General features: G+C 44.4%; 1 protein-coding gene across 3 annotated transcripts in view; it reads right to left on the reverse strand.

Annotated features, from left to right (window-relative positions):
* Window positions 1–22,756, reverse strand: part of PCGF5 (polycomb group ring finger 5) — a 40,150-nt gene extending 17,394 nt beyond the window's left edge. For 2 of the 3 annotated variants that reach the window (XM_060274868.1, XM_060274867.1), the window contains exons 1-3: window positions 5,961–22,756; window positions 4,868–5,176; window positions 2,200–2,296 (exon numbers count right to left, since the gene is read on the reverse strand). In XM_060274868.1, the coding sequence (XP_060130851.1) occupies window positions 2,200–2,296; window positions 4,868–4,979 (209 nt within the window). In that variant the 5' untranslated portion in view covers window positions 4,980–5,176; window positions 5,961–22,756. The remainder of the gene's footprint in view (window positions 1–2,199; window positions 2,297–4,867; window positions 5,177–5,960) is intronic. The other variant, XM_035137702.2, reaches the window with a different exon arrangement.
* Window positions 22,757–24,328: the final 1,572 nt, after the last annotated feature.

Consider the following 24,328-nt stretch of genomic DNA (forward strand, 5'->3'; position numbering starts at 1 on the left):
TCTAGATATTACAATTTTCAGAAGAAAGATATCCAGAGAAGAAAAGTATAAAAATCCTCTATGTCCTCAGAGAGAGAAGCCTCCATGGCAGTAATCTGTACAAAGCAAAAACTACACACAGTAAAAAGTGTAGTTTGGCTCATTGGCCCATAATGCTAAAGGGACTTTATTTGCCCCCTTAAAATTTGTCTGCAAACTTCCCCTAAAAATAACATGGTCACAGTCCTGTAATTTAGGTTTAGGCTGTTCAGCCTCCCGCCTAACAGCTGATTTATGTGGTAGCACAGCAGCCGTCACCAGTTTCCCCACATCCTCCACACTCCAGCCAGAAACAGTACTTTTGATCTGGATTGGAGAGAGAGTGGCAGAAAGGGCATTTAAAGAGTGTTTAGAGGCTGCTATCCACTTACATGATGTGCATGGGGTGCTGGAATGTAACCCCTGCATAAGTGGAGAATTGCCTGTATTTAAAGGGATGCAGGGTCGTATGAGAAGCTTCAGGATCGGTCCCTGTGAGCAGCTGATTCATCTAAAGGATGGAATTTCCCCCTCAAACAGATCAGATTGCAAAACTCTGCTGGAAAAAGGCAATCCATAAAAATCTACTGACTGTCCTGTCCATTTACAAGTATAGAGCCAATAGATCAGTTTTGTCCAAAGCCAGTAGCAAACCACAGAGAGACAAGTTGTATTACCTGCCATTGATTATTATGAACTGGATAGTATTATAGTATTCATGCTCAGTTACTAATATTATATATTTTATTACAATTATGATGTGCCTGTGCTGAAATGGGATTTCTAATAAACACTAAAAGTTAAGGTAGTCATGAAATATAGCAAAACGAGGACACACAGCAGATATTTCATCTGTACTGTCTGTGAGCACAGAACAATTTCAATGCTGGTTCAAGCCATTATTCTTGCCTCACCTGCTCCCTTCTCTGCTGCCGCCGCCACCTCATCCAACTGGAAAGAAATAAAAAAAGTCCCTGCAACTGAGTGCCTGAGGTGAAAGCATCTCAGATACAGTGGCTTCAGAAGAAATGTGTGCAACATATGGGAATTGAAATCATTCAGAAAAGGTTGCCATTCATGACCCAAGTCATTCACTTTCTCCTGCCAGAGAAAAAGTGGAGATAGCAGCAGTACTGACCAAGGGGGAAGCCTGTTGGTGTGATCCAGCATATATGCCTTTTCCCATAGTTTTTTACTACTCTACATATAGTAATGCTACCTTGCAACTTAGCATGAGAATAGTTCTGGAAATCTGGGCTTCCTGTTCTTTAGCAGCAGAAGATAGTTCTGTGCATCTCTTTAACAATCTGTAAACTCTAGGACATGGATCCTGTTGCAGTTAAAACTGTGTTGCAACTCAACCACTGAAACCAACAAAACACATTATATATCCACCTTCCAGCATGACCACTTGGTTTGGGGAGTCCCCCCCCTTTTTTACATTTTAACCTCTTCTCCCACTATAGAAGTATCCATTAATAGTCATATTTTAAAAGTAAGATAAATTGCTCATCACATTTTTGCCTCCTTAACAATGCAAAGATTCTGGTTTGCAGAGCTCAGCTGGAGAGGAAAGAAGGTGAAAACCCCTGCAGATTCAGCAAAAGAAAAAGGGAGCAAAGAAGCAGAAACTGCCATGACTGGCATTGTTTCCCCAAGGATATCTCCCTACTTGCTTCCCCATTACTATAAGCACCTCATTTTCTTCCAAGCCCATGATTATGTAGTTTGATCCCCCTACATGTTAGTTTTCTGTATGCTCTCCTGCCCTATCCTTAATCTCAAGCACATTTAAGATTCTTGGGATTTTTTTGTTTAAAAGGCCATTTGTGTGCACCGGTTAGATTTTTTTTTTAGAAAGTAAATGATCTGATAGGTCATTGCACTGCACTGCATAAAAGACAATTATTTTGCACTGCTAGGAGCAGAGGATTAGGCAGGCAGGTAAAGTAAAAAAGACATGATTACACACACCGTAATTAATATGGGATTGCATCCTAGTCCATCTGAAAGCTTGGAGAATTACTGCCACTCAGCATAGATGCAATAATGAGTTAGATGGAAAAATGGTCAGACTCGGTATGGCAGCTTTCTATATTTCTGTAGGTAGCCAATTGTGGCAAAAGGCAATTTAAGACAAACTCTCTCCACTGAAATAATTTGTATTTAATATCCTCTTACCGCAACATTTCTAATGGATTGGTCTCATGAACTTGATTGCCACACCTGGGACAGTCATTGCTTTCTTCAAAGTGCTGCACAATACAACTCTTACAAACTACAAAATCAAGTAAGAAATATGTATTAGACAAAAATGTAAATTGGATGAATGATTTCTGAATTCTATCATTTAAGAGCATGCCCACACCTATCACAAGTACATCCCAAGTTCCTTCCTGCCTTATTCATATAGTGTTGGGATTTTCTTTCCAGCACACAAGCACCCTGGTAAAATCTGCTGACTTCTCTAAACTGATCTGCATGAGCCAAGCTGCTCTCAAAATTCAAATCAGAGAAGCTAGGACCTCCATGTGCACAGAGCATGCAAGGAGATTCAGATAGGCTGCAGAGTTCTCTTTTAATGTAAACTGAAGTGATTCTTTTCAAGATAACTAAAAAAATTAAAGCCAGGACAGGGAACTGAGACTCCCCAGATGTTGCTGAACTACAGCTCCCACTATCCCAGGCCATTGGCCACAGTCCCAACATCTGGAGGGCCACAGGTTACCCAACACTGATTTAAAGTAACTATCAAGATTTATCATACCAATTTAGGGAAAACACAAAGCAAAGCTACTGGATTTGGGGAAGAGACAGATTTATGTTGCACGTGTGCCTGCATAGTTTATTTAAATATTTTAATCCTGCATTTTCTGTTCCATCAAGGCAGCCAACAGCAACATCAAGGAAAACCCCCACAGTATCTGAACTTCTGTGTCCCTTTGGTAGATACCACCAGGTGTAAAGGGGAGAAATAAGTTTCCAAATACTTGCAGTAGACATGTACAGGGAAGTTGCCATTGACTTTAACTTCCAGGGACATGTCCACCATGGCCCAATTTGGACATCATGCTAAACCATGGTTTAGTGTGATGTTCACAAGCTGAAATGAGCCCTGGACTTCTCCCCATGTACACGGGAGTAGAACTTTGCTAATGTTTACTTTCAGTTTCTTCTTAGTTTATAGTCACCAGATATTTTGAGTTATAACAAACTGGTGAATTTCCAAACAAGCCCACTTCACACCATGGCTTCCAAAGCCTTCCCGCCCGCCCCCCTTTAACTGATCAGTCTGCTATAATCATGATTCTTGGGTTTGTACACAGCAATAGACAGAGATCAGGGGGAAACTGAAAATAAATCTTTTTGGTCATTCTCCCACCCATACTGGATGGGAGATTATGTGAACCCATATAGTTCTGTATGTGATGCTAAACTAGGTATGTGGAACCTGTGTCACTCTACATGTTGTTGGATTACTTCTCCCTCCATTCCTGCCATTCTAGGCAAGGCTGATGGGACTTTGAATCCAACATGTGGACTACAGATTATCCACCACTGATTCAGCATGACATATGAATGTTGTGCATGTACACATATATATACACAAACCCTTTAAATATTTATTACACTTCTCCATCACTCTTTCTCCAAGGAGCTCAGAGAGGCTAACATATGATTCCCAAGCAGTTTCCCACCCAGGCATACTACAGGATTAGAACTATTTAGCTTTAACAGTAGAAGTGAATCATGCACCTACAGAACACTTTATTTACTTTTTCTTTTACTGTGACAAACAGTGGTATACATGTGGCAAACATCCTAACACATGAAGGTGACCTAGAATGTAAATCAGGATACTACTTAATTCTTTCTGAATGGAGATACTAGAATGGAGGCCTCATAAATGCAAGAATGAAAAGTTTATGAGTGCTGCCTATCAATTTGTAGGACCATTAGGACCATTTTATTAAAACTACCCATCAAGGGAATTTAAACCTTGTACAGGATTGGCCTGTCAGTCCCGCTTCATGACATTTTTGTTTTTAGCAAAAACTTCAGCAGTTTCATGGCTTGTCAAAATATAACTATTGAACAAAGCTCTTTTAAACAACTTTTTTTTTTTTGCTTCTTTTAAGTTGAAGGCACAGGGAGATCTAAGAAAACATACAGAATCCAAACTATGTCAACCTCCAGAAAGAACAGAGTACCCTGGTACAGTATTTTGTGACACTTTTGCCACAGACATAGCTCAACTATTTAAACTTCCTTCAACTCTTTGAAATTTCTGGTATTAAGGAATAACTGATATATTCTGTAAGCGATACTCTTTGAATATTTGAAGTGTATGCTATAGATCAGGCATCTCCAAACTTGGCCCTCCAGCTGTTTTCGGACAACAACTCCCATTGTCCCTAGCTAACAAGACCAGTGGTCAGGGATGATGGGAATTGTAGTTCCAAAACAGCTGGAGGGCCGAGTTTGGGGGTGCCTGTTATAAATACTATAATGGTGTATATTATGCAATAGTATAATGATTTATAAACTTAATGTCTCGGTTTTAAAATTATGTTGTGTAGTGGTTGGAGTGTTGGACAAGGATCAGTGAGATCCAGGTTCAAAACCCCACTCAGCCATATAACACTGAGTGACCTTGGCCCAGTCACTATCTCAGAGTCTAACCTACCTCACAGAGTTGTTGTGTGAGGATAAAATGGAGAACCATGCAGGTTGCCTTGAGCTCCTTGGGGAAAAGGCAGGGCATAAATGTAGTAAATAAGATAAAATAAACAATTGGAGCAAAGACCATTTTGTTCCAAAGATAGATGCCTCACATAATCCTACTTACAAGTATGGAGGCACTCGGTTACTGTAGTTGGTTTGATAAGGTATCCTTTACAGATACAACAGGTGATATGGGGATTGAAATCTTTCACAAAGTGCTTCCTCTGGGTAGCCATTCGTGGCACAGGCTGCGGCAATAAAATGGTTTGGACCCGAGCCGTGAATCTGGAAGGCGAAGGTGGCAGGATCACAGGAGCTGGTGAGCTGCCCTGCGCAGCTGAACTTCTCCAGGCATTTGATCAAAATCCAAGGGTCCTCAGGGGGTCACGATTCCTAACCTCTGCTTCTTTTTAGAGTTAGACATCTTTGAGCCCTGTAACATACACACACACAAAAATAAAAACCCAGGATATGGAAGTCTGACACCAGAGATGATCCCGCAGCCACACCGCAAACACAAAAGATGTTTGAACAGGCCTGCAGAAGGAAGAAATGCTTGCAACATTTGCATGCTCCTTGAACTTAGTAAGGAAAAGCAAGAGGTAGGGAGCGCCTAAGACAGGGGTAGGCAACCTAAGGCCCGGGGCCCGGATGCGGCCCAATCGCCTTCTCAATCCAGCCCATGGATGGTCTGGGAATCAGCGTGTTTTTACATGAGTAGAATGTGTCCTTTTATTTAAAATGCATCTCTGGGTTATTTGTGGCGGGGCATAGGAATTCGTTCATTCCCTCAATATATATATAGAGAGAGAGAGAGAGTCCAGCCCACCACATGGTCTGAGGGATGGTGGACCGGCCAACAGGCTCAAAAAGGTTACTGACCCCTGGCCTAAGAGCTTGGTGGTAAGAACTCAGAGGTACAAGAGAAACCTAGAACCAGGCTTGTCTCTCCCCTGAGAGACTGAGGGAGGGGGCTGCTCAGCTGAAGAAGGAAACATGTTCCTTCCAACAGCCAAGCGCCTTCCATAAGTTTTTTTTTTAAGCTATTTACTCGCCGCCCCCCCCCCGCGCAATTTATGGTCTCACAGCTTGCTCCCGGTCTCAGGGCTGCCCCTCGGACTTTCCCCTCTTTTAAGGCACCCGACGCCCCGCTGGCGCTCCCCGCTTTGCCCTGCCCAGCCCCGGCCTGCGCACCTCTCCTCTCCAGTTTCTCATACCTGGCGCTACCCCCGGCCCGCTCGCCTGCCCGCTAAAGAGAAAGGGAAAGAGCAGGCGCGCCCGGCCTCCGTCTGACTGAGGCCGACGGGACAGCCCCAAAGCGAGCCTTCTTCCGTCGCCTGGGCCACGCCGTCTCTGCGCGCGCGCGCGATGTCCTTTCAACTAGGGCTCACCTGGCCTCCTCTCCAGAGCCCCCTTTCAGCCCTAAAGCAGAAACGGAGGGCTGCGCGCCTGAGCATGTGCAGAGTGCTTTTTCTTCCGCGCTGACCAAGCGCACCGTCCACAGAACCACTTGAACAGCAGCGTGTGCGCGGTTGCAGGGATCTGGCTAGGGCGCAGAGAGCCGGTCGCCCAAGCCCGGCTCCTTTGGCTCAGAAGCCCGGAGACAAAAACACACGCTTGCATTGTCAGCAAGACTGCTCAACACCGGTCTTCATAGAAGCCAACTCCTAGGGGCGGGTTCCTTCGCCCCCCCTAAAATATTTGAGGGCGCTGTTCCCCCAAAGTTGATGGGCATTGCCGTTCAAATGCGGTGTGTGTGCAGAACAGGGCTTACCTACAACAACAACACCCCCCAATATTTTACTCAAGTTGGCATCTCTGCCAGTCTTCATTTGAGTGGTATGAGGCAGGCGTGTGTTTAGGTCAGAGATCAGGTTTGCAGATAGCCTTGAACCCCGGCATCTGTCCTTTGCCTTTAGAAAAAGGCACAAGGTATTACAGTATTTTTCCCTTAACCGCATCCAGCGTTGACAGAAAAACACTCCCGTGAGCACCTGTAGAATGGAGCGAGGATGCTAGCGGCTTGGTAGGCGCTGCTGCTATCAGATACGTGGGCAGAGCCTAGAGATTGGTACCGGTAGTGTTGGCGCCCCCCCCCCCCCACGTATTAGAGAATGAGACCCCTTTCATTGCAGATCACATTGCTATACTCTTCAACTGCACCTGTTTGAACAAACATACTGTTTTCAGTATGGTTTCTGAGTGTGTGAAATTTTTTGTCAGAGCAAAGCCACAACAGACAGACAGACAGAGCAGTAACAATGCTAGTTGTGCAATCATGTGTCTGGCTGAAATCATGCAGATGTGTTGTCTCTACCAAAATTAGCCAGCTGTAGGACTGCATCAGAAACTTCCCTTTTCAGGAAATCTGTCATCCATGGGATGGGGTAATGGAAGAAGAGCATCTCCAGCTGCGTTTCTGCCAATAAGCCTCCATTCCTTTTTTAAAATAATAATAATAAAACCATAACTCCATATTAGCCAGGCAACTTTATAATTAATTAGCCACCTTTCTACAGTTCACATAAAAACAATAATATAAAACAAGCACCACAAAACAAACAACAAACAACAAACAGAAGCAGCAATAGGAAAGTTGCACTGTGACTCTCAATTGATAGTGGAGGAAAACCCCAGGATCACCTATGGTGTATTACGGTATGCTAGTTACAAAAGCAGAAAAGTAGCTTCACCTGCAGACTATTTTCAGCTTTTTTCATAAGGCACATGTCCCTAAACTGCAAGCATAGAGCAAGGAATATGAAAAGACTAAACCTATTGTACACTTCAGTTGTTTTATCACCCCAATACTTTTCAACCATAATACAGGTCTTTTTAAAATCTCATACAGGCTTGAAAGAGCTATACTTTAAAGAGAAAGTATATAATATAGAACTATCGGGCAAAGATTTATAGAATGAGAATAAGGCTTAAAAATTGCATCTCAAATAATGAAATATTTGTCCCATACAACTCAGATGCAAATTATTTAGCCCAGCTTCCCCTATGGTACAAGAGGATTATGGTGCCGGCTGAAGCAGAAATTTGCTTTCCCTTGAAATCAGTGGACCAGTGGATGCATTTAGGATTAGGGTGTGTAAGTACAGTATAACTTTGATCATGACCTAAACATGTAGCATAAACAGATACATACATACTATACTGGTTATTTCTAAATGTCTGGTACACTGCTCCTACAGTATAAATTACATTAGAGATTAGCTCTAATAGTTGTTCTGTATTTGTTTTGCAGAGCAGACCACAAAACTGGTTTGATTACTAGCTTTCACATATGTTATTAGGACTTACTGCTCTATCTATGCTATACTTCTCTTGATCCCAAACTTTCATTGTCACTTCTAATCTCTAACTCCATATATGCTTACCATTAAATGACTCTGTTATTGATCCATTTGATCCCATTAAAGGGACAAAAGTAAATCTAAACTTATAAAAAAATCTTTCAAATATGCTATCTACGGCAAATGCTTATACCGGTACTAGTTAAAGGGCAGGACACTGAATTTTGACTGAATTTCATGGCAACTTGTCATGGCATGAAGGGAATGTATACTATAGACAAGCAAGTTTATGTCTAGGATTGCAAATTAACTGAAGAAACCCTTTTTGACTACTCATATTAAGTTTTTATGTACATGGAAAAAGAAGCTTTCAATTAATCATGTGATTTTTTTATTCATTTGGCAAATAATGCAACTTTAATTGATTGGAAAAAACCCTCTGCAGGTTGTAGTTAACTATTCAGATTTCAGTCCTAGAAGGTATTTGATAAATTATTTCAGAACAATGTTTGTGAAGCAAAGCTTTAGTTTTTATTTTGATGCATTCCTATGTTGCAAGACATGCCATCTTAAAAAATACATTTCCTTTTGTGTAAGTACTTTTTATAAGTAGCTTTTAACTTTTTATAAAAAACAACAACCCTAATTTAAAAATAAATTAGAATTGGTATGCAATTCTAATTGTAGCAAAAGCTAGAATAAATTGGCACCTTAATGTCACATGCTAACTCGCAGCACAATCCTGTGCATGTTTACTCAGAAGTAAGGCACTGTGTATAATGAGAATTACTCCTTGAAATGTGACTCTAGAGTTGCAGCCTTAATTAAACACTCAAGAAATAGCAGTAAACTTAGCACATTTTCACCCATCTACTGTATGCTTAAAATTAGTTCATTTGAGTTAATAGTCACATATAAATGCCTCCGGATTGTGAAAAGTCAAACAATATAGTGCTTTCAGATGAAGAGTACTCAGACTGTGTGATAGCAAGCCTCCTTAAGTCTAGGAAAAATGGTTTTAAAAAAAGCCCCTTTCAAAGCCACTCTGGCTACATCTATTTTTAAATTAAAGTTTTATTGTGTTTGCTTTTATATGCTTTTTGATTGTTTTAAAACATTTTGTTTGTTTTTAAATGTATTGCGCTTTCACAGATATGTTTGCTGCCCTGGGCTGCTTTGTGAGGAAGGGCAGGATATAAATTTAATAAATAAAGGGAACATAGGGCTTGCCCTATTTCCCTAACACAGCATATGAAGGAATCTCTTGATTATTTTGTGTATTTTTTTAATTACCTATATCTAAAGTGCTATTTTAAGCATATCCAATTATTTCTTTTACTGTTCTAAGTGCTGCCACCCCAATTTTACAAGAACAAAACAGTAACCACGTATCATTGCTTGTTTTCATTTTCCAGGTTCACAAGAGTGAAGTTCATATACGTACTTTTTGTACAGATTTGCAGAGGTTGCCATTACCTAGCCAGTTATACAAATTTGTCCATAATTTGTAGTGATCAATTGCATCACAAATTGAGCACTATTGCCTCCAGAATCTCTTCTCCTGCTTATAACGTTAAATGAGATTCTGCACTGTCAGCATTCAACAGGCGCAGCATGCAAAAGCCAGCCTATTTGTTAGGTACACGCACTCAAGCTCTTTATCATTAATCCCTTACTCTCAATAAAACTCTTGATTGGCTGTTGAGAAAAATCATAGCCAGCCACGTTAGTTCATATGTTCCAGAATCTACAGTAATGCCAACCAGTGTCATAAAATAGTGAGCAGGTTTTTGAGTTCTTCATAGCTGCTTAGCATGCTGGAGGTTAAGCAGACTTTGAAAGATGGGTGGTCGTTTGTCCTGGGTGCTTTAGTTGAGATTCCTATATTGTAGGGGGTTGGAGAAAATGACCCTTGGGGTACCTTCCAATTCTGAGATTCTATAAAAATAGGAGAAGGGGCGTGGGAGAAGCTGGCATGATGTTAAAGAAAGTCTACAGCTGTTTGATTTGCTTTCTCGGACAGCATAATCCTATGCATGCTGATGCAGAGGTACGTCTCACAGTATTCAGTAGACCTTATTATCTAATAAGGGTGTTTCGGGCTGTGGCCAGAAGAAACCATAACGTACCACAAAATACAACTAGGGTACTAACAAAAAGCAGCAGCTGACAACTGCCTCTTCCTGCCCCAATGCCTACCTGGGTGGCCCAAGTCTTATATTTTCAAAGGAAGTTCATTGAGGTATGTGGTGACTGGTGCCCACTAGGTAGGGTAAAGGGTAAGGAGCCCAACAGTAGGGGGAGCCAGAGACAATTACGGGCAGAGAGCTAATGTTAGCTTTATCTTCCTCCTCCTCCCTGCTGCATTTTAGAAAGGCAACACTTGAGATTAAGGAGGAAGCGGACAGCCAGTGCCACCCTCTAGTCCAGGGGTAGGCAACCTAAGGCCCAGGGGCCGGATCCGGCCCAATCACCTTCTCAATCCGCCCCACGGATGGTCTGGGAATCAACGTGTTTTTACACGTAGAATGTGTTCTTTTATTTAAAATGCACCTCTGGGTTATTTGTGGGGCATAGGAATCATTCACATACACACACACCCCAAAAAATAGTCTGGCCCACCACATGGTCTGAGGGATGGTGGACCGGCCCACGACTGAAAAAGGTTGCTGACCCCTGCTCTAGTCTGGCTGTAGGGAAGGAGGTAGTCAGGTGGTACTGGCTGAGAGAAGACTGAGTTTGGTGGGGCAGGTCCGCTTCCTTGAATGGACCAGCCTCCATTGTTTATGGTTGTGCATTCATTCTTCTTTGGTTTGTGCTCTGATGTTCACACCTTTAGTGTTTTCTACAGACCACTCCTCGGGATTCTGGTCAACAGGGGGTGGGGGGAGATGAAGAGAAGGCACAGAAACAATGAAAGGTGTTGGGAGGTTGAAAAAGTGATTACTAATAAAGAGGGGCGTGTTTGTATATGTTTGTTTTCAGATCCTTCCCAGTGTCCCTCCCGCCCAAATGAGGGATAAGCCATGAAAACAAGCTTCTGAAGGGAGCAAGCACCCGAAATGAGGTGAAATGTCCTTCCTTTTTGCTCTCAAAGCAAGTCCAAAGGATTGAGCTAGGTTTCTTCCTGATGGTAGGGGCTTGTGTGTGCATGTGGGCAATATGCTTTTCAGACAATCACAGTGATAGCGCTGCAAGAATAAATAAAATTAATACTTCAGAACAAACATTGTTACGTAGGCAATTTTTGATTGGCTTTTGACATACTTCATTTTTGTATGTCTTGTGAAGTTGCATAGGAGAAACTCCACTCTACACATATACTTTCTCAATTTGGAACATTCCCATTTCATGTTAAATCTCATTAATAACGGTGTGCCAACAGTCCCCGGAGCGTAGGCAAAACTGGTCCCCAAGTGGCAAGAGTGTTGTCTAGCAATGCATACTTTCATTTTCCCACCAGGGACTGAGCATAGTGCACTGGAGCTGCTTTCCACAGAGAAAAAGCGTAACCCCCCCCCCCCAGCTAACTCTTTGTACATCTTGTTGCACAGCCTTTCAAAGTTGTTGCGCCAGATTGGAAGGGCCAGGTGGTTGAGAGGGCCATGATTCAGATTGTGGTGGAAAGGGTTTCTTGGCCACGGAGGGGACAACTGAGAACCAGGCGGTTATAGAAAAGCAGAGAAGTGCCTGTTTTTAAAACTCAGATGAAAGGATGTGGTTTCTTTCGGTGGTAGATGCAGATGCACTTGGGCAACAAAATTCCTTCACAGGAACATGAACAAAAAACATGTCACAGTAGACATGTTTTCCTCCCTCATGGCTTGGATTTATGGACTACTTGAAATGAGGCTGCACTTTAAATTTTAATACTGTATTTTAATCTGTATTTTAATTGTTTTTATGTTTTATTGTAATTCTGTTGGTGTCAGCCGCTCTGAGCCCGGTTTTGACTGGGGAGGGCGGGGTATAAATAAAAATTTATTATTATTATTATTATTATTATTATTATTATTATTATTATTATTAGACAGCATGCCCAGTCTAGGCCTTAGACTGGGCATTAGAAGAGGTGAAATGGATCTTAAAGTTGACCAAGCTTTATACGTCCAGTCCTTACTGCAAAAAGCCCAAAGGTTCTTTGGAAGCAAATTTGTTGTTGCCAATATGCCATTGAATCCCACCTGCAAATAACAATTGTCTGGAAGTACCCCTAGACTGGGACACAGGTGGCGCTGTGGGTTAAACCACAGAGCCTAGGGCTTGCTGATCAGAAGGTTGGCGGTTCGAAGCCCTGCGACGGGGTGAGCTCCCGTTGCTTGGTCCCAGCTCCTGCCAACCTAGCAGTTCGAAAGCATGTCAAAGTGCAAGTAGATAAGTAGGGAACGCTACAGTGGGAAGGTAAACGGCGTTTCCGTGTGCTGCTCTGGTTCGCCAGAAGCGGCTTTGTCATGCTGGCCACATAACCTGGAAGCTGTACGCTGGCTCCCTCGGCCAATAATGCGAGATGAGCGTGCAACCCCAGAGTCGGTCACGACTGGACCTAATGGTCAGGGGTCCCTTTACCTTTACCTTTATACCCCTAGACTAGCATGCCCAGGGGTTCCAAAACACCTGGAAATGGCTTAAACCAGGGCTTCCCCCCCCCCAGTCGGAACTCAATCCTGGCACCTGTTTTTCTAGAAAAACACCACTGGCTTAAACCATTATTATCACTCCTATTTTTTCTTCTTCCATACCGCACTACGTGAATGGTCATGAGAGGTTTCACAGTGTTGACCTAGTGTTCTTTCTAGTGAAACTGTGACAAACTTAGTTGGTCTCTAAGGTGCTACTGGAAGGATTTTTTTTTGTGTGTGCCCCAAACAGTGCATGAAAATTCATTAACTGTTTGTGTACATTACATTTTACTTCACCTCTGTCCCAACTGCCCATCATCTCCACCATCAAGAAAGCAATTGTATACAACACTTGTACAGGATATGAATTTGCAACAACAGAGGGTGCTTCATATATTACAGTAGAATTAGGAACACATGAAAAAATTAGCACACGTTATCTTATAAAACAATGAATGAAATATGGAACTAAAAAGAATTTGCAGTTAAGGTATTCCACTAAAATCCAGATTAAAATATGTTGTGACAAAATCCATTGTACCACCCTAGACATATTGCCAGACTGCATCTCAGCGTTAAGTTCTGCTAAAGAACTACAGAATCTTATTGAAACCTGTTGTTTCATATTATTTACTCTTTCTACAAACTCCCTTTTCCTCTTCTCCCTGTATTCACAACTCAGAAGTTAGTTCAAAATATTCCAGTTAAAATTCTGTCTTGTGCCTGACAAGAGCAGGATTATAACTCCTGTTCTAGTTTATTAGACAATTCAAAGGTATTTTCACTTAACTATATGGGTGAATGAAGCGACTCAGCAGCTTTGTCTTTCCAGACTCCAGTACGGTTTGTTTGTTTGTATGTTTGTTATTAGAACTACAGAGGGAATAAGAAAGGGAGAGAGAAGTCATCAAACAGCAATTACAGCTTTTGTTGCCAATAAAAAAGCAACAACTAAACACATCCACCTGCACTAATTTATTCAAGCTACTTTTGAAGTGAAGTACGCAAGTCAGGAGTTGTTGTTGCAGGTGAGCTGTGCGTAAGCAAGCTGATTGCTAGCTCGGCAGAGGCTCCTTTTATTAGTACAATATGCACACATTTAGGAACAGTCTGACCTTTTACATCATGAGCTGACACACACGTTTTCTCTGATATTTGCGAGACCTGCTCCACCACGTCATGTTCCTACCAAGTGGAAAGTGAGCCATGCCTCTCCAAAAGGAGGCAAAGGTCACAGACAGGACACGGCAGACCACTAAGAAAGCAAAAGGTGAGACCAAGGGCATGGCATTCAGACAGCTGCGGCTTGCCTGTGGGCGGTGGTGTGCCGCACGCCCCGGGGGGTCAAGCTGCGGCCTATCTGCGGGCAGCGGTGTACTGCACACCCGGTGAAAATTCCTACAACTTTTCTACAGATGGGCAAGCGAAATTGGATGGTTAAAATGCAGTCTGTTATGGCGGACTGAAACAAATACATATGCAGCTTATTCGTTCGGTCACCACTGCAAACTATTCCCAATTTTAGATGAGCCGATCCTCGTTTCAAACCAGTGGCAGTGAACAGTTTCAAAACTAATACCCCACACTAAAACATTTATTTATTTTTTAATGGGAAGTTGATATAAAAGTTGATTCTGGCTGGGAGCAGTTCACAAGATCTTGTATTTTTGTTCAAATGCAAAGGACTCAAAGTTCATGTGCCATTGATCTTGGATTACAATTGGCCCTAGAAAGCCATGGAGTAAAAATTGAGGGTGCTTCTTCTTCTCTGCCCTTACTGAAATGCCCTTCCTACCCATTTACCTTTCCTAAAGCATAATTAGGTGAAAGGCCTGCTTCAAGATATAACGTATGTCACCTGCATGCCATCTTTTCTTCTACAGAGATGATGAGAGAAAACAACAGTATTCATTGCTGCTTATGAGTAATGATTACAAGTCTACACCCCCCCCCCCCGCAAGATGGACTACTTGTAGTTAGCATATGGTGTCTGAGTGTCTACTCATGAAGCACAGGATTCTTTGGAAAAACTACTACTAATTCGGTAAAATCATAAAGAGGACAGACAACTCTGCAGTTTTCCTGAGTTCAGATACGGTAACTACTGTTCATGTTGAGTCTTGTTAAACAGCCACAACAGCTTCTTGCCTCTACCCCTGCGTTACACACACACACACACACACACACACACACACACACACACACACACACAGACCACTAGTCTCTGCCAATACTATAATGCCTTATTATTACTTCCATTGAGCCCAGTCTGTGGAATTCACCTGTTTCTAAATAATTCCTTCTGACCTTCACCAGTCACAGGATTTTATTATCAGGTATAAAAATCAACATGGAATTCAGTATGACCTTTGGGAGGAATTAGAGAGTTCGTGTGTAGATTACCTCATCTTTCTGGGAACATTAAGGAGAACCAAATTATCTGCAATAAGTATGACCTTGCCTCTTCTCATCCCTTTTTCATTGCAAAACAAGAATGGAACAGAGTAACGTAGGGGTCTTCTGGCCCAGGAAGGTTTGTGTTAGATGAAATCTTATCTCAACATATACAAAACTGTGAGCATTAAAGACAGCTACGTTCAGGTAAGAATCCAAAATACTGTGCTGTCTGGAAAGGCAGAAAAGTCTCGTGTTATTCGGCACTTGTTTGATCTTCTTGTGCTGAGAGCAAAGTTACCTTGTTTAATACTTTGATTTTTCCAACACAACATCCTGTGATTAGAGATTACTTTCAAGACTATCTTGATTTTCTGCCCACAGCCTATATTAGCCAGTTGGATGTGCATGACCTTATATATCATATCTCCACTATTCCTGTGTCATGTAACCAGTGGTGGCTGACAAGGTCCTTCGTTGGGTGAAAGCACCCAGCATCGTTCCATGGTAACCAGGCGGGATTCTTGCTCATATCTTTTAGCCCTGGGAGGTGTAGGATAGGAAGGTTCGGCTGCAGCCAAGAATCATGCGGGTTACAGCTACATGGTTTTTGACTGGATAATCATAGTTGTGCAGACAAGGGCTCTGTTGGCATCAGCTTCAGCACAAGCCTTGCCTCCATTGCTGCTTCCTGGTACTTAACAGTGTGGATGAGAATTTTCTTCACCATAAAGCGACCGCTGGAGGCTAGCATACCATCTCACCTCCTGTTGCTGCCTGCCATGGGCGTACTAGCCAAGGGGGGCAGGGAGGGGCAGCTCCCCCAATCAATAGAAATCAATAAAAAGGAACAGCTAACTGAGGTTCTGCCCCCCCCCCCCGGCCAACAAAAATCCTGGCTACGCCTATGCTACATTCACAACAACCTTCCATCGTGATGTACCGAGGCCACTAGTACCCAGCACAGTTGGCAATGACCATACAGGTGTGTGAAGTTTCCTTGTAATGTTCCTGAACAGCAGGGCTATATTGACATATGGCCTCATCCTGCCATACACCTGCGCAGGATCAAAGCTGCAGGATCAAACGATGGAAGAATAACCAATGAATTTCTACTACTCCAGACTAAAATGATTATTTGGAAGTGTTGATACTAGCAAGTATCACTAGCAGCCGGACCCTGCCCATCTGCCCTTCACCTCTGTTGCAACCCTCTAACATAACATTAGAGCCTGCAGAATAGCTCAGTTGGTAGAGCATGAGACTACCTCAGGGTCATAGGTTTGAGCCCCATGCTGGGCAAAAAGATCCCTGCATTTCAGGGGGTTGGACTAGATGACCCTTGTGGTCCCTTCCAACTCCACAATTCTACGATTCTAAAGGCATAGTGCCTGCTCTGCTAGTGCAACACCAGAGCATGTTGCACAGTGCTAGAAACTGACATACTGTATTTACTTGAATCTAATGCTCACCTTTTTTGGGCGAAATTACGTTGTGAAAATCAAGGTGCGCATTAGATCCAATGGCACATTTACATTCACCAGCAAATACCTTTTTTGGTTTTAAGGTTCTGAAAACTGAGGTGCGCATTAGATTCAATGGTGCATTAGACTTGAGTAAATACGGTAGTATAAGAGGTCAGGTCGGTATAGCTGCCCACAGTTGTACAATTGCCATATCAATGATATACGAACAGGAAACAAAGTTTATCGTTACTGCATTCAGGGAGGCTTCTCTGCTTTCGTGGAACTGCAGACAACTTTGCCACATCAAATATGGCTGTTCTGACCTGCTTTGCAACTTTTTCTTGCTAGCCAGTGGGTTCTGCTTTAACTACGTGAACTTGCAGGGTTGCCACTAATGAGAACAAAATCACAGTTAGGGTCACAGATAATAAGCCAAATAAAGACAATGGTTAAAGGAAAAAATAGGCAACATGGTCACTTTGAACTGACAAAGGACGCTGTGCATCTTTCAGATCCACCAGACTCCCACACAACCAGTGTCAGTATGGGCAGTTTTCATACTAAGAGAACAATACAAGATGAACAATATGAGATGAGAATTGGCAACCACATGAAGTTTGAAAAATTTGCCACAACTGTACACTTTTTAAATAAAGCAACACTCCTCTTTCCCTAGGAAAAATGGAACAGCAAAGTACCTATCCTGTGACACATTACCAGGATGTTGTCACTAGAATACAGTAGGTGCCTAATTCAATTACTTCTGCCAGTGGATTTGAGAACCTTCAAATGGAAGTGGACTGGATTTTAAAGCCAAACCTACAGTAAGGGTCTCTATAGCCAAACACAATTACAGACAGAGTCTAATGCACAGCAGATCTCTGGAATTTGCATTGTTCACTGCCCCATTCCTTCTCAACCTTGCAGTCCTATCAGGACTAGTCATGGGGGGTTTCCCCAGAAACAGGAGAATTATGGTTGGGTTTTCATCCATTTCCGTTGAAACAGGAAATCAGCAGTCCTTCCATTCTCAGTCAAAACAAATGTATGGCAACCTTACAGTTACAGAAAATCTTGCTACTTTTGGTCCCACTCTACAGACACTTTGAATATTTTAACACTTATTTTTACTTTGCAGGATTTATATTCTGCTCAATCATCGCAAACATCTAAGCGGTTAATATGAAATAATATATTCATTAGCGTGCTGAGAAAAGGGTAAAAAAAAGTTGTTCTAATATTTGTCAGAAAACAAGTAAAAAAAGTAGCCTGGGTAAGCTTTCTAAACAAAAAAGTGTTTAGGAGGTGCTGGAAGCAATACATCCAAGGTGCTTTCAAATATCAAAGGGCAGGAGGCTCCAGAGATTAGATGCTGCCAAATGGAAGTACCGGTAGATTCCTTTGAAGTGCATCAGAAATAAGGTCAAAGATAGTGATGTCAACAAAACTCCTAGATAGAATCATAGAACTGTAGAGTTGGAGGGGACCCCAAAGGTCATCCAGTCGAACCCTCTGCAATGCAACAATCTCAGCTAAATCGTATGACAGATGGTCATTGGTCATCCAACTTCTGCTTAAAAACTTCCAAGGAAGGAGAGTCCATCGCCTTCTGAGGAAGTCCATTCCACTGTCAGGCAGCTCTTACTGTCAGAAAGTTCTTCCTGATGTTTAGCCAGAATCTCCTTTCTTGAAGCCATTGATTTGGCTCCTACCCTCCAGAGCAGGAGAAAACAAGCTTGCTCCGTCCATAAGACAAACCTTTAGATATCTGAAGCTCGTTATCCTATCTCCTTTCAGCCTCCTCTTTACCAGGCTGATCATACCAAACTCCCTCAACTGTTCCCCATAAGGCTTGTTTTCTAGACCCTTGATCACCTTGGTTGGCTTCCTCTGTCAGCTTGTCAATATCCTTCTTCAATCGCGGTGCCCAGAACTGGACACAGTACTTCAGGTGTGGTCTGACCAAGGCAGAATAAAATGGGACTGTTACTTCCCTTGATCAGGACACCAGACTTCTGTTGCTGCTGCTGCAGCCTAGAACAGCATTACTGTTTTTTGTTGCTGACTATTGTTACTAAGACCCCCTAGATCAGGCATCCCCAAACTGCGGCCCTCCAGATGTTTTTGGCCTACAACTCCCATGATCCCTAGCTAACAGGACCAGTGGTTGGGGCAGATGGGAGTCCAAAACATCTGGAGGGCCAAAGTTTGGGGGTGCTTGCCCTAGATCCTTTTCACGTGTATTGCTGGCAAGCCAAGTTTATCCCTCTTTTATTTGTGCAGCTGGTTATTTGTAGAACATCTCAACTGGTACACTCTGACTGGTTGTGCCCAACTCCAACTGACTTCTCCAGCCTCCTGTATGTACTTTCTAACCCAGCTTCAATGGTTGTTTGTGACACAAGACAGTATTTGGACCAGTTCTTTGGTCTTCTGTGTCTTTGCATTAAATGACAAAAAGCTATCATGCTGTAGCTACCGGTAGCACTGCTCTACAAATTAAAAAGATATGGTAAAGAACACTCCCTTCCTCCCACCCTTTCTTACCAACACATTCAGAAGTCATGCTTTACGAAAGGGAAAAGATCTACAAAATTATTTGCCTCTCATTTTCTGGAATTGACTAATCAATAATAGTCCAGTCTAAATGAAACCAATAGGCATTATCGCACGACTACCTGTATTTCTTTTTTCCAAGTAATATCTGGCATTAGGCAATGCTGTTTTAACTTTAATGGGGCAATTGATTTGACAGAATTTAGATGGCTGTTCTGATCCAGCATTCGTGGCTGCCATGGTACAATTGGTTGCTTTCACAGACATACAGGCTTCTGCAACATGCAACTGTGCAAGTCCACCATGCAGACCTGTTGCAGCAAATGGCCACTCTATGTTAGGCACACAGATCTGTGCAGACTTGTCTGTATTTGCAGTAGCCTGAAAGCCTTGGTTAATTAGCCACCAGAGTCCCACTATTGACATGCTTGCACTCTGCCTGATTCTGAGCCATGCAGCACTGACGTTGATGATGCTTGTACAGTACTTGGCTTTTGTGGACAGTCACAGGGCAATGTCACAGGATGCTCTCCATCTTAAAACAGCTCTTGGCTCAAAGACCCTTTTAACTCAATGGCTTGTCTTTCCTTAAAGGTGGTAACTCACTTCAGCAATTAGATCTGGAGAGCATTGTTTGGTACACCAAACTTTGGTAGTGGCCAGACTCATCCCATTTCTGTATAGCGCCCATCTAGGCCTCTGAATTGCACCTGCAGAACATCTTGGGCTAGTCCTCCCTTCTCTTTTGCCACTGCATTATTTCTCCCAGCTTCCACTTTCCTACTCTTGGCTATAGCAGAGCTAGCAACAGACTGCACATCTCCAGTCTGTCTATTCTGCAGCTGTGGGCTCTCTCTCCCTCCCTCTTCCCAACTCTTCTCACAGCCAGGGCTAGCATCAGCACTCAACATCCTTGGACACATCTGCCAGGGCCATAGCAGGACCCATTGCTGGTGCCTGTTCTGGGGAGGCCTTAACCCCCCCACACCTGGTCCTCTGCTGCCACAGCTCATCCAGACTTTCTTTTGTGCTATGCTTTCCAGGCGCAGGTCTACACTTTGTAAGTCCACCTGGTTTCACCAGGAAAACACGCTGTTAAGGCTGAATGGAAACAAGCAACAATCTGCAGAAAACCTGTTTGCTGTGTGTTCTGATTCAGCAGGTAAACAGTGGGGTTTCCTGGAGAAAGGTGTGGGGGCAAAAAGCAAAACAAAACAAAACCCGCTCAGACACTGATCTGAAAGGCACAGGCCTGTGCCTGGAAAGCACAGCACAAAAGGAAGTCTGGATAAGGCCTTAGTCAGTTCATCAGAAACCACCAGAGAACCACCAGAAGCAAAGGAACTGGGCAAAGTACATGCCGACAAAAAAACAGTAGTAGTAGTAGTAGTAGTAGTAGTAGTAGTAGTAGTGCAGTAGTACTATTTTGCATAGTTACAGTCCTACTGGGGCCATGTGGCCCATCCTATGCACAGATACTGGACAGGCACTTTGGTCGCATTATTTCCAGCACCTGCTAAAAAGCTTTTTGTTTAGGCATGCCTAATCAGATGCAAAATGTATTTTAATAGGTACAGTATTTAAACTACTGATTCTATTCACATTTGGAGTTGTTTTAAACTTTTGACCTTTATAAATAGTTTCTCTTACATGTTATGCATTCATCCCCAAACTGCGGCCCTCCAGATGTTTTGGCCTACAACTCCCATGATCCCTAGCTAACAGGACCAGTGGTCGGGGAAGATGGGAATTGTAGTCCAAAACATCTGGAGGGCTGAAGTTTGGGGATGTCTGCATGTTATGTAAGCTGCTTAGGAGTTTCAACAGTTCAGTGGCATACATTTTTTTATCAAATACCAATAAATAAATCCCAAACCACAGTTGTAGGGCACTAACTGCAGACTGTACATTTATGGAATTTACTTTGATCCTACAGGGGTGCTTGCTTATGTATTTCATTTACATCTCACTCTCCTTCCATCGTGAAACACAGCGCTCTCAGGTAGTATTCCATCCAGGTACTGGGAAGACTCAGACCTGCCAAGCTTCAGCAAGGTGGCTGCATCAGGTGTCTTCTTGCCACTTTACTATACCATGTCTTACAACATGGTCATGAATTTCTTTTGAAGCTTTCAACCTTAATGATTCATTATTCAACATTTTCTTATAGTCCATAGCATCACCAAGGCATTCGCCAAGAAGGCAATCAAAGTCTTAAATAGTCCACAGGAGTTTCCATAAAGTTGGCCTGACCTACCTCACAGGGTTGTTGTGACAATTAAATGGTGAAAACCATAAAATAAAAACAGCTTTTGGACAATTAGTATCTTTTTACAATGTGTGTGTGTGTGATTCCATCGGACTCTCTCTCTCTCACTCGAGACACACACACACACACACACACACACACACACAAACAGCGAGGTGAGTCACTATTCCGTGGAACTGATGATTCATCCATTCAGTCACCATCTCCGGGCCATACTAACAAGCAGAAACACACGTGGGTTGTAATCCACAAACCACTTTACACCGAAGGTCCTTCTGAATCGGCCGGATTCGGAACGGCGCCGGATTCTCTTCCCCTTCACCCACTTCCCCAATTCCTCAAATATTTATTCCCTATTTCCTTTATGACGAAAGTGCGGGGGTGGTGAGAACAACTATGCGCCCAGGGAGATGGGCACCAGGAGCCTGAAGGGGGGGACGCTTCAGTCCTGAATGCCTTCAACGCTCCCCTTTACGTCACCCGCGAGATCAGGTGTAATATCAGCATGTCAGTTTCACTTTTGAGATCAGACAGGTGTGTGTGTGTGTTTGTGTGCGTCCGCGGGGCCGTGGCCCATCGGCGCCGTCAACACCGAGCGAGCGCCCAGCTTTCCCTTCGCCACATCCAGGACGTGCGTCGCTCCTCCATCTCCTCCTCCTGTGACATCTTATATAAGAATGATCCGAGCAAGCTTCAAAAGCGGAAGCCGACCGAGCCACCCCGGGAGTAAGGAGCCGGCGGAACGGGCGCTCCTCCGGACAAGGAGCCTTTCGTCAAAAACTAGCGACATGCTAGAAAAAAGCCCGGCAGGGAAGAAGCGACGCAGCAGCTAAATGCAAGAGACACCCAACAGGATGAGGTGGTGGTGGTGCTGCGCTCGGTTCCCCATTGCGAAGCTCCCAGGCACCATCGCCAGGACACCTTCCTGCCCCTTTCCAGTGATGGGAAGTCCCAGCTTCCCTTGACTCGACGCAGGTTCCTTAATTATAGGAGGCGGCGGGGACGCGGGAGAGAAAGTTAACTCTCCGCTTCGGCCCCTTCCCGAGCCTCGCAGCAGCCTTTGGTTTCGGGTGCTGCTGCTGCTGCAAGGCGCGATTCCGACAGGAGCACGTTCAGCAACTTGTTATGACAGACGAGCTCTCCTCCCCCGACGCCATCCCGCTGCCCTCCCCCGCCTTAACTTTCCTCTGGGGTGGCGAGGGAGGGAGGGAGAAGCAGGGCGGCCGGGGACGAGCGGGCTGGCTGAGCAAGACGCTTTCCCTTACCTTCCCCCCGAGCAGCGCAGCGGGAGCGCCCCGAGGACGCGGCGCGGGAGTTACGGGCGTGAGGCAGGCGAGGCGGCGCGGGGAAGCGAGGCGCGCTCGGCGCTGCTGTTCAGCTGACAAGACTTCCACGGGGGAGGGAGGAGGAGGAGGAAGCCTCGCGCGGAGCGGCGCGGAGGGAGCGGCGCAGGGGGGCGGAGGACTTTCCCAGGGCTTGTTTACGCATTGCTGCCCTGCTCGGTGCACGCAATGCACTCTCTGATTGGACGCAAACTGGGGCACAGCCTTTCGCCGCCCGCCCTTGCCACCGCCGCCTCGCAGCCATGCCGCTGCGGTCGCCGACACACGGAGCCCCGCAGGGGAAGAGCAGGGCTAGCAAGTTCTGCTCCGCTTTGAGGGGACTTCGGCTCCCGTCGCGTGCGCGCTCCCGAATCTTCCACACCCGCCTTCTCTCTCCCCCCCCCCTCACAACACACACGTGCGCGCGCGAAAGCGGAGCCAATGGTGTCGGGCGGCCCTTTTGGCGAGCGCGGAGTTTACCCTTCCTAGCCTGGCTGCGCACATGCTGCCAGGGCTCCGGCGGAAGGAGCGTGCGCGTAGCACATGCGCGCCGGAGTCCCGCGAAGCCGCGGCCCTTCCAGCCTGCCCTTACTCGCGCCTCCGGATTGACGGGAATTCTTAGGCGTGAATGGCGCGCGCGCGCGAGTGAGAGAGAGCAGTCCGGTCCCCGAGGCGCAAACTCCCCTAGCAAAAAGAAAGAAAAGGGGTCGGGGGTAGAATATTCCTCCCGCTGATCTCTCGTCTGCTCAGTCTCAACTCAAGATCTTCCAGCAATTAAAAAGAGGGAGGAGGGGGACGAAGCTAAAGGGAATTAGCGCAGCCGGATTCCAGTTATGTTTTGCGCACAAGTGAAGTCGCACTAAGTTCAGTGAGACTCCCCCTGCCCACCCTGAAAGTGTGATCAGGCTGAAGCTTAGGCACTTGTTAGTGCGTAGCAACAGCGTGGTGGGAGAGTTTATTCCGACGTGAGATACCCAGATACAATCGAGGGGCAGCTTCCCTGCGCCTCTGCAGCACTGACGACGAGCTACTTTGTGCTTGTTGGCATGCCCTGCTTTATACTACCGTACTATTGTGGGCGTATAAGCGGAATCCTATACAGTATTGCATTTGCTCTACAACGAATCCGTGATCTAATTGTGGAGAAAGGAAGGCGGGGTGGGGGAGCTTCTTAATGAAATCCATGCCCTGCTTCTAGACTGCCATTTTCCCAATTAAATTGTTGTTATTATTATTATTAATTTATACAGTCATACCTCAGGTTGAGTACGCTGCAGGTTGTGTACTTTCGGGTTGCGTACTCTGCAGACCCGTAAGTGTTTACTTTCGGGTTCCACTGCGCGCGCATACACAAAAGTGTTCTGCACGCTTTGTGCGGGCTCAGAAGTGCTCTATCGGTGCTTCGTGCATGCGCTAAAGCACCGCTCAGGTTAAGTACTTTTCAGGGTGCAAACGGCACCCTGGAACGGATTCTGTACTCAACCCGAGGTACCACTGTATACCACCCTATACTGTCCTGGGGTGGATGTATGAGATGGAGGTGGATTCCTATGCTGCTCCATTTCTCACTTGAATGGATCTTGGTTTGTCTGTTACTGCAGAAAAATGCAGCTATTGTTCTGGCATTCATTTGCTATATGCTGTTAACCTGCCTTTG

Source organism: Zootoca vivipara, chromosome 5 (assembly GCF_963506605.1).
Source record: "Zootoca vivipara chromosome 5, rZooViv1.1, whole genome shotgun sequence".
Lineage (NCBI taxonomy): Eukaryota > Metazoa > Chordata > Lepidosauria > Squamata > Lacertidae > Zootoca > Zootoca vivipara.